Here is a 10,454-nt window from a genome sequence, read left to right on the forward strand (position 1 = left end):
AGATTAAGAGGGTGTTAGCATTGAAGAATCCAAAAGAGCCTTACCTAGAAATATCACCCTTGCTCACATGGTTCACACGGGTGATTTACTTAATCGTATATTCTTTGGATAAGCTCCCAGCATTGTTAACAGTAGCATGCGCTAGTTCCCATAAAAATATGTCACCCAAGGATAAGAAAGACAAAAAGGACAAGGACAACAGACTAGGGGATAACAACAATGAATAATTAGAACTTAAGAAACAAAAATTCTCTATCAATGAACATGCTAACATTAAAGTTGAGTTTGGGTCAGAGACAGAGGCTAACATCGAAGCAGGAATGGATGCCTAGCAGAAGAAAGATAAGGGTAAAGACAAGGTAGAAAAAGGCATGGAGACCAGGGTCAAGGTGGAAGAACAACAAGCCACATTCATCACCGCAACTTGTCCCATAGCCTCCAACTCAACCATCACTCATGCAGAGTCAAGCCATCCCTTCTACAATCTTCATGCAAATGAAAACAGCTGGGTCTCCAAAATTTTAGAAAATTATAAGAAAATAGCATGGTTTCTATGGATACAAATGAAGATGTGGATTATATAGTTGTGCCAACCTTGAAAGTAGAGGAGGGGTGTGTAAAGGTAATCATATACAATACACTGCAGCTTTTGCAATCACACGTAACAAAGGTTCATATGTATGAGACAACTTTGAAAGATGCACAATGTGGAGAGTAGAAGCATGCACAAGAAGCTACAACCCTTCATGTAGGACGGATCATTCTAGAATATCAAGTGCAACAACTAAAAGCGGATGCAGAAGTAAAGGAAAAGGTGTCCACTGTGAGCTTACTCAAAAAATAGCCATGCTGGATGACCACATCTCTAGATCCAACAAAATAATTTAGCAAAAAAATCAAATTATTAACAAGTGCATTATAGATTTGGTAGAGGCAAGCTCTAGGGCAAATAAAATGTAGGCTAAAGCAGATAAGATGCAAAGAGTCCTAGAGCAAAACATTAAAGATATGCTGATGCAACTACAGGTCAAGGATGACCATGTAAAGGCATTAGAGGAGGATTTGTATATGCTCAGAAGCAGGCCGTAAAGCCTTCCATAACTTGCACTCCTGCTGTTGTGACAACCACCACGAGGAAAGGGATGCCACCTTGAAAGATGTAACATTAATACTCCCTGACCATTTTTCTGACAACGAGAGCCCTCGTAAAATAGAATGAAGCCAATCAGATATGCTTGGGCCTTGCTTTCATTTGCTAAGGGATGATGCTCGATAAGCCCCTCTCCCTATTATAGTTTGCCAGATTATGTAGTTAGGCTTTAGAGGCGTATGTAACCATGATGTTTTTTAAAGGGACCTTGGCCTTACAGCATTTTTGTATTAGGGACGCAGACCATATGAGCCTCCATGCTAGCTAGTTTTCCATAGTGCTTTTTGGTGAAGAATTTCTCCTTGAGAAACCTATGGTAGCCCACCCTCTCATATTCTATGTAATCCCTATTCCCTTGTCTCCTTTAGACTCCAAGTACTCCTTTAGCAGAGGCAGCTCCATTTTTTCAGTGTGGCATGTCAAAGATTTTTAAACCTTTCTCTGTCAATCCTCTTCTTTGACAACACCACCCGCAACTTCTCACTCATGCTGCTCGTTGTACAATAATGCTTTCGAGGATGAAAATTAGACTAGGAATGGGGGGTTATTACTCCTTTTCTGTACACTCTTTGTAATCCCTGCTCTAGCTTAAATGTTCACATTATATATGGCCAAAGGCCAAAGGCTTACCGTTGTAACAAAAGCCAGCCATATAAGGCTTGAATATGTAAAGAGAACATGTTTTGGGCACCCCATACGTGTGGGTGGCGGTTGGGTAAAGCCAACTTGTATATAAGTGACTTACGAGGAGGGTATGTAAGGCCACTTTTCATAATATAATCAACTATTGAGCTCAATCTTGGGAGCTACTTTCTTCTTGCATATCTTGTCCCTTTCCTAATTCTTGCATGCTTCCATGTTTATGTTTGCCACTAGCTATGAAGTCTTGTTTAGTTGCTTTCTTACATGTGTGTGAGTGCTGAAAATGTATGTGTGTGCACTTGAGATAGCTTGCTTGATTCTTGCTTATAATTAGATGTGGAGTGTGTGTGTGTGTGTGTGTGTGAGAGAGAGAGAGAGAGAGAGAGAGAGAGAGAGAGAGAGAGAGAGAGAGTGGCTTGCTAGCTTCTCCCTCATGAGTCATTAGATTATGGAGGTCCAAACATTGGTTTGATAGAGCTTGAGGTCTTAACCACCCTTAAGGTTTCCATTCTTATGATCAATGCACTTTCTTGCTCTAGACGGGTTGTACTCCTTGGTGTAGACAATGCTTGTGAAGCTACAAATTCCCTAAACATGTTGCAATCAAAGAAATCTATGTAAAGGGCATAATGTTCCTCAACACTAGATGATGGTTCATGGATCATCAACTTTGGAGTACTTAACATATGGCCAGTCAAAAGGGTTGGTATAGCTCTCTCAAGCCTATGGGGGAGTCCTAGTAATAGCCAAGAATAATGCCAAATGCCCAACCATGGGAATAGGTACCCATTTCTTTTGTTTCTAGTGATGGTGATACTAAGAAGTTATCCTCAATTTCCTTTATGTTCTAGACATCAAGATAAATCAAGAGAAATTTGATATAAGTTATGCTATAGTTGATCTTGACTTGAAGGTCCTCTTTAATATGGCTGGTAGTGTAGTCATCACAGATGCTAGTGGGGTAATATCAGCTATAGCATGAAAGATTTGTGTACCTGAGTCTTGTAGTCTTAAAAGAGACACAAAGGTTTGGGATTATAGCACATTTACTAGCATGTCCAATATGTGATGGGTAAGCAGCATCGGCATGCTCCTTTAGAGCTTCCTTTAGAGCTTGTCCATGTAGATCTTTGTGGTAAAATGCCAACCATTGCATTGTGTGGTTTTTCTTACTTTTTGTTACTAATAGATGACTTCAGTTGGTTGATGTGGGTGCCTTTTGTTTGAGATAAGGCTGAAGCTTTTAGAAAATTCAAAATATGGCATAATTCAGTGGAGAATGAGATAGGAAAGAGGCTTAAGAAGTTTCGAACAAATTGAGGAGATAAGGCTAAAGCTTTTGGAAAATTCAAGATATGGCATAGTTTGGTGGAGAATGAGATAGGAAAGAGACTCAAGAAGTTTCGAAAAAGTCAAGGAGAAATTTGGTAAACTCAACACCTACTGCAAGAAGCAAGGGATCAAAAGGAATTTGACAATTGCTCATACTGGTGTTGCAAACCACAAAAAATTGCACAATCGTGGAGATAGCGTAGAGTATGCTTAAAGGGAAAGGAACATCGGATTCTTTTTAGGTCAAGGCATTTTTAATACTATAATGCATATCCTTAACAGGAGTTACAAAGGTAGTGCACAAAGGCAATGAAGGGCATGACACCTTAAGAAGCTTATTCTAGTAAGAAATCTTCAGTAACATATTTCATGACATGTGGATGTGACTATTTTGTGCATGCTCTAGACTCATTCAGAAAAGTGGGATTCCAAGAGTAGGAAGTGTATCTTATGAAGTTAAAGGGTTTCTGAGACTATTCAACTTGGAGGCAAATAAGATAATTACCAACCGTGATGTGGTGTTCATAGAACAACCACATCTGTTATGGATTTGCTCTCTCTCTCTCTCTCTCTCTCTCTCTCTCTCTCTCTCTCTCTCGCATGGAATGGCACAATGGATGGTAATAAGTAAGTGGCACCAATCTTGCTGGATTAGTGGATTTGGGGGGAGAGGGGGGTTGGGAGGAGGGGTCAAGGAGTTGATGTAAGGGGCTAATACTTGCATTAAAAATTGATGCTAAAATTATCATATATTTGTAATCATATTATCTCCGATTTTTAATGCTGTGAGACATTTTTTTGGGTTTGGGTGAATAGGGAAAGTTTGTAGAAAATGGAAAATCAAGTAACTAGTTGACAATAGGACCTTGTTGGTTATGGTTCCTAAATCTTAATGGATTGAAGGTGGTAGATAGTGCTCGAAAAAAATATATTTTTCAACCAATCAAAATAAGGACAACCCTTAAATTTGAGTAGTTTTTGTTTCCAAAATCTCTATAATGTGTCGGTTTTATAACTAAAATATATGAAAAATCTTCCTTAAAATAAGGGTTATTTAAAATCTCAATCGGTTTTTCTTAATTCCGACCGGCACAAATACACTAGAATGCGGGTTTTTTCAAGCCCTAGTGGTAGAGTTTAACATAATTAAATAATGTATAGTTTTGGCTTTGACTCATCGACGTGCAGTTTTCTCAATGAATCAAAAACTCTAAAATTAATGCCATCATCAAAGCAAGCATTTTTTTTGGTTAGGAAGGTGGATTTGTGCGTGCCATGTGTGCCGACGTCGTGTAGTCCCTAGGGATTGAATCAGGGTCCTCATTGTGGAACCCAACCATTCTACTAGTTGAGGCTACATGCTCATCGGTTTCAAATCAAGCTTTTCTCAATGATCGATCGCATGAGTCATGGCGGAACCAACAAATAAGACAAATCAAAGCTTTGCACAATAGATTCCATGGAAATCTCTTCGTGAAGATGTCTCATTTGCAGGTTTTTTGGGGTGGTGGTGGGGTGTTGCTCTTCTTTGTATCCCCAACACCACGACAACAATATCTTGTTTACACAAAAACCTGCAGTGGTTTTCAATGCAAGTGACACCATTGCCTTGTTTATACAGAAACCTGCGATTTTCTTGCGAGGAGAGAAGGGACGTGGCCTTCGATGGACCCAATCATCAGATGAAGCTCTCTAGAATGCTAAAGACTCTAGCACCATGCCCTTGTCCTTTTCGGAGGCATTAGACTTTAGAGTGCATATGTACTATTAATTTACTCGAGGGTGTGATTCATGGTACCACTGTACCACATATGGGTGCCCATCATACAGAGACGCCCACGGTGCATTTGCAAGGGACGCTCACCTTTCACACCTTCGCCCTACATCCTGAACGAAAGCAATCCTTCTCTCTGTCTGCAGCAATGGCTGCCTCGCCAGACATGTCTGCTGCGCTGCGGGCTATTCCCGACAAAAAGGAACTTCTGCGCAAAGCTTTTGGCGACTTGAAGGTTCAGATGGCCACCATAGCCCGCTGCTCAGAGGGATGGAAGGAGCTCGAGGAGCATCTAGCAGAGAAACATGCTGCGTTAGATAAGAGGTACGAGGAGATTTTGGAGAAGGAGAAGAAGCTCGAGGTTAGGATGCAGGAGATGCAAGCCTCCCTGGAAAAACGCGAAGGCGCGATCAAGAGCAGAGAGCAGGCTTCTCTGGCCCGCGTCCAAGACCAGAAAGACGCTGCCGTCGCTGCCATTCGCGAGCAGAAACGGAAGTGGATCGAAGAGCGGCAATTGCTGCAGGGCAAGAGTTTTGCAAAGTCTGGCCTTGAAACCACAGGTTCCAAATCGAATCCGAACCCTGAGGAAGAAGCAGGCCCTAAAAAAAACGCTAAGGAAGACACAGGCTTCAAGGGAAACCCTAAAGAAGGTGCAGGCCCTATAGGAAACCCTAAAGAAGATGCCACCTCCAAGGAAAACCCTAAAGAAAGTACCGACTCCAAGGCAAAGAAGGCTAAAGAAGACACAGGCTCCATGGCAAAGCGTAATGAAGAAACCAAGTCCACGTCAAAGCGTAAAGAAGAAACACCAAAGCCTAACGCAGAAATAGGCTCTCCTATTGAAGAACAAAAATACCCCAAGCTAGAGTCTAAGGAAGAGACATACATTAAGCTAGAAACTGGTGTTGCAGAGCAGTATGAACAAGCAGACGATAAGCAAGAGCAAGATATTGATACTGTAGAGGACTTTGAAGATCAAGGTCAAGCTATGGATGTAGAAGATGAAGAACGGTCTAAGTCTGGTGATGAGGATGACAGTGATGATGCCAAGGATGAAGATGGCAACAAGAAAGAAGATAAAGGAAGCCGGAAGGAGGAGAGTTCTCAGCCTGCTGTAAAAGCTCGGCCACAGCTGAAAACCCTGTGTGAAAACATGGATGGACCAGGCTTGCGAACATTTGTTGCAGTGCAGAAGAAGGATATCAACGCCCTTCGCAAAGAGCTGCCTTTTGCATTGAAAAGTGCCTCTGATCCCTCGAAATTAGTTCTCACAGCATTGGAAGGCTATTATAATGCAGGGCAGAGCTTGGAAGGCAGTCAGGGTAAGAAGTTCGCCAATCGCAGATCATGCATTACTTTGCTAGAGTCCCTGGCAGCTGTGTTAGCTGATAAAGGAAAAGATGATTCTCTCCCCCCTTCCAACATCAGGGAGGAAGCCAAGAAGGTTGCAGATCTATGGAAGTCAATGCTTAACCCAAAAGGGACTGATCAGCTAGCGTTGCTGGATGCACAGAGTTTTCTTCAACTTCTTGCAACATTTGGGCTTGTACACGAGTATGAGGAGGATGAACTTTGTGATCTTGTAGTCCCTCTCTGCACCCGCAAACACACCCCTACTCTCTGGCGTAACCTTGGATTGGTTGCCAAGGCTCCAGGTCTGTGTCTCGTGCATCTCCTTTTGGTTAATGCATTGCCATATCCCTTAAGAGAGAGTGTAACACGCGGAAGCTCTGGGAGTCTTCTTTCAGCCCTAAACACTCCTGGAAACCATCTGATGCAAAACGCAGATATAGAGAGAGAGTAGAGAGAGAGAGATGTGCTGGAAATTCAGTATATTTCATATAGTACAAAAAGGTACTCTTACACAGCCCTAGGCTGCCTTCTTCTAAAAGGTGAACATCACCCAAAACTGTCCCCCTATGGGACTCCTAGAGACCCAATCCCTAGAGGATTGAATGAATTGAATGATGAGCCTCCTAGCCTATTTATAGGCCTTCCACAAGACATGTGAAACTGGCCGACTGCTGGTCGGCCAGTCAACACTCCATTAAATGCTCAAACCGACTTGGCTTCTTCTTGTATCTTCATGCGCCTGTAGCCGCCTAATGGTACAGCCGCCTCCTGAAGTGCAGCCGCCTCAGATCAGGTACAGCCGACAACAAATCTGCAGCTGACTGTCCTGGTCCTGCCTTGAATCCAACGCAACTGTCAGTGCCACCTATCTCCGAGTCCATCACTGATTCTGCTCCTGAGGCTCCTAAATTCTGGTTCTACTGATCTTTTACTGGCTGCCCCCTTCTGGATTAGCCCTGAGAAGGTACATGGCATTGATCATGCACACATGAGAGAGAGAGAGAGAGAGAGAGAGAGAGAGAGAGAGAGAGAGAGATACTTAGAGGTATGTTGAGAAGGGACTAAGTGGCAATAAAGTCATGATACGCAAAAGTCAGATAGGGTTTTAGAGATGTCTCAAGACCTTGTCCAGTGATGGGCACATGAGGGGGATCTAAACTCATGGATTGCCATAAGATTGGAAATGGTCCTCTGTCCGTGAGTTGCCACTCCTTGGGAAGCCACTGGGGTGTCAGTTTGAAGAGCACCATGCTCTCTCCGCTTGTGTTCCTTGAGTTTTGAGGTCTTTGGGGTTTCGATGTTGAAGATTGTGCTAGCAACCTCGTGGGAGAGTGTATTCCTTTGAGATTTTCTTTGCCTGCAGTTTAATTCCTGTTTTATTTGTGTAATTTGCAGATGTGGTGGATAGGCTGATCAAAGATGGTAAACAACTAGATGCTGTTACTTACATTCATGAGTATCAACTCTCTGAACGGTTTCCACCAGTCCCTTTACTAAAGGCCTACCTCAAAGACATAAGAAAGGCTCAACCCAATAAAGGCAGTTCAGAAGACAAGGTATACCTTCGCCTTGTGGCTGTATGTTCATCTACTGCTTGGGTGTTAGAGTTTACATCTTCTTAGCTCTATATTCATCTACTGCTTAGGTTTTAGAGTTTTCCTCCGTCAACTGAGCTGCTTATTTTCCTACAGAATCAACTCCTTTTGAAGGAACTTACTGCTGTAAAGGCAGTTCTCAAATGTGTTGAGAAGTATAACCTTGAAGCTGAGTATCCAACAGAGGGTCTCCACAAGAGGATTCAACAGTTGGAGAGAAGAAATCCTGAAAAGAAAAGGAATTTAGATGCTGGTATGGGTGGGTCAAAGAAGCCTCGCTTAAATGGCCCTGGAGGTGTGCCTCATGGTGGACCCTTTAGGTCCTCAGACAGGCCACATTTTGGTGGGAGGGGCATGGGAGGCCGCAACTATGGTTCAGGGTATGGTGGAGGGGGTAGAGGTGGTTATCAATATCCAGCAGGGGGACCTGGCTATGGTTCCCCATCCTTCCCTTATGGTAACTACCAGTATGGTGGAGGTCCACCATCTTCCTATCAGGGAGCTTATATGCGCTGAAACTATCAGATTGTAATGTCAAAGGTAGATCTTCTGGAGCCCACCCATTGGACACCCTTCGTTTGCAGTCAGCCTCACTTAGTTTTGAAGGTCATGAGGTCTAGCTTTCATATTATCTGAGACTTGAGGATGGCAGAAAGTATTCTTCTCACTTAGTTTTGAAGGTCATGAGGTCTAGCTTTCATATTATCTGAGACTTGAGGATGGCAGAAAGTGTTCTTCTCACAGCAAGGTGTCTTTCTCTAGGGCTTTTTCGTCTTCTTTATTTATTTGACATGAATTGGGCACATGGACTAGTGGACTAGGCTGTTAACTTGTTGCCAAATTAGTACTAGCAATACTCACAGGAAAAAAATATGTGAAGTTTTGCAGGAGTCAATGCTTTGTAGGACTGCAAGAAAGAATATCGGATTTTACTTTCCTGTGGGTAATATTCACTTTTCTTGGTTGGGAAAATCCTTTGTATGACATCGAGCTATAATTTGCACTTTCTGGAGTGTCTCCTGTAAGTGACAGATCTCTCACCCATCAGATGGGCAGAGGGGTTGTGCGGGGAATGACGGGCACTTGAGATCTCCCCTTTTCATGTGCAAGGGTTATGTCTTTAAAGCACCTTACATTGGTGAGGCCTGGCTCCACTTTTATCAGCAGATTGAGTGAGGTTGGGCTTGGTAACAGAGATGGCATAAGGGGGGGAGGACTGACAAGTTCTGAACAGCAGTACGTCAATCAATGAGCAGTACACCAATCAGTGATTGACACATCAATGGATTGGCTAACTTAGGTGCTCGTGTCCTCACCTTTCTCTCAGTTCTCTGTTTGCACATCAGTAGATTGCCTAACTTAGGTGGTTGAATTCTCATCTCTCTCTGTTCTCTGCTCTCTGTTCACACATCAATCGATTGGCTAACTTAAGTGCTCGAGGCCTCATCTTAATCTTGGGTGGAAGCTTACTGGTGGGTGCTCCTCTACCCTTATAGTATAAGCGTCTTTTTTTAAAAAGTCTATGGGGGATCATGCCAGGTGGTCTTGAAAATTGCATAACATCAGTCAGATAGTCTATGGGGGATCATGCCAGGTGGTCTTGAAAATTGCATAACATCAGTCAGATAGTCTTTGAAGTTTTTAGGGGATCATGGCCAGGTAGTCTTGAAACATCAAATCGCATAACATCTGTCACCTGATGGTACAGTCTATTAGAACAAGGAAACTTGCCTCAATATATGACATGAGTAGGTGTATTGCAGCTTGTAGTTCTGGTGAAAGGATTTCTGTAAGGACAAGATATACTTCGGAAGTTGCAGCTTTTACAATAGAACTATTCTGAAGCACGGTCTCTTCTTCCTTGATTTGCTGCACACGGCAGGTCCAATTTGTGCAGGGGTTTGCATTTTTGTGACATGTTAACCTTGGTGCCTGTATAAGCATTGAATATGTAGATATTTTATGAAGCCCAACACTGCTGGCTCACGAATCCTTAAGGTCTTCTCATCTCTAGTTCTGCATGTGCATCTTTTTGTAATTACTTTGTTACGCCTTTATTTCGTAGGGTTAATGTCACCATGCTGGACATGAACTTTTTGGTCCTGCCTTTGAGCAGGACATTGTGACGAGTAGGGACAGTCACCATTTTGGTCAAACTCAATGAATTTGGATTGGTGAAGGGGTGTCGCGATTTTTTTAATTTTTGATATTGGTAGACTTGGTGTCATACTATTTTATGGCTTGCATTTTAGAAGGTTAGAATATTTCACAAAAGCTGAATGTCATAAATTTAATATACTTAATTGCATAAGTGACGGCTCTTGAAAATGGTTACAATTCACTTGTAAGAAGAAAAGTTATATGTTTCATATTTCAATGTAGCTTGGACTTGCATAGGCACTTACACCTAGGGAGGTGGACCCTTTATAATATATATTCATCAGTGTTCGAAAAAAAGTCTCTCCATCGGGTTGAAAACCTCTTACAAGAGTGCAGGTGGATTTTTGTTTTAAAGGAAATTTGCAAGTATTACCATTAAAACCTTTTGAAACTTACCAATTTTTAGACTTTCAACCTTTTAGGTTAATTTAAAGGTCCAAACACATCG

General features: G+C 42.3%; 1 protein-coding gene across 11 annotated transcripts; it reads left to right on the plus strand.

Moving 5' to 3' along the window:
• The first annotated feature begins 4,944 nt into the window (after positions 1-4,944).
• On the plus strand, positions 4,945-10,021 carry LOC147615180 (uncharacterized). Of its 11 annotated transcripts, none has more exons than XR_015262770.1 (5): positions 4,945-6,553; positions 7,647-7,807; positions 7,943-8,594; positions 8,727-8,789; positions 9,610-9,711. XR_015262770.1 is itself a non-coding variant. In XM_086779206.1 (4 exons), exons 1-4 carry the CDS (start codon positions 5,047-5,049, stop codon positions 9,687-9,689), a joined length of 1,803 nt encoding a protein of 600 aa, XP_086635332.1. In that variant the 5' UTR covers positions 4,945-5,046; the 3' UTR covers positions 9,690-10,021. The 11 variants fall into 11 exon arrangements, 3 of the variants coding, with proteins under 3 accessions (XP_086635332.1, XP_086635331.1, XP_086635333.1); XR_015262771.1 differs by having other exon boundaries at positions 7,943-8,452; positions 8,527-8,594; positions 8,727-9,711; XR_015262772.1 differs by having other exon boundaries at positions 7,943-8,452; positions 8,527-8,594; positions 8,735-9,711.
• The last annotated feature ends 433 nt before the right edge of the window (positions 10,022-10,454 follow it).

This window comes from Cibotium barometz, chromosome 40 (assembly GCF_041138505.1).
Source record: "Cibotium barometz isolate CiBa-2024 chromosome 40, ASM4113850v1, whole genome shotgun sequence".
Lineage (NCBI taxonomy): Eukaryota > Viridiplantae > Streptophyta > Polypodiopsida > Cyatheales > Cibotiaceae > Cibotium > Cibotium barometz.

Bases quoted from the DNA above. Each gene is read 5' to 3' on its own strand.
- LOC147615180 (XM_086779205.1), top strand. From the start codon at position 5,047: ATGGCTGCCTCGCCAGACATGTCTGCTGCGCTGCGGGCTATTCCCGAC. The intron at 6,554-7,646 runs GTCTGTGTCTCG...TGTAATTTGCAG, and splicing joins ATTGGTTGCCAAGGCTCCAG to ATGTGGTGGATAGGCTGATC. The intron at 7,808-7,942 runs GTATACCTTCGC...ATTTTCCTACAG, and splicing joins AAGGCAGTTCAGAAGACAAG to AATCAACTCCTTTTGAAGGA.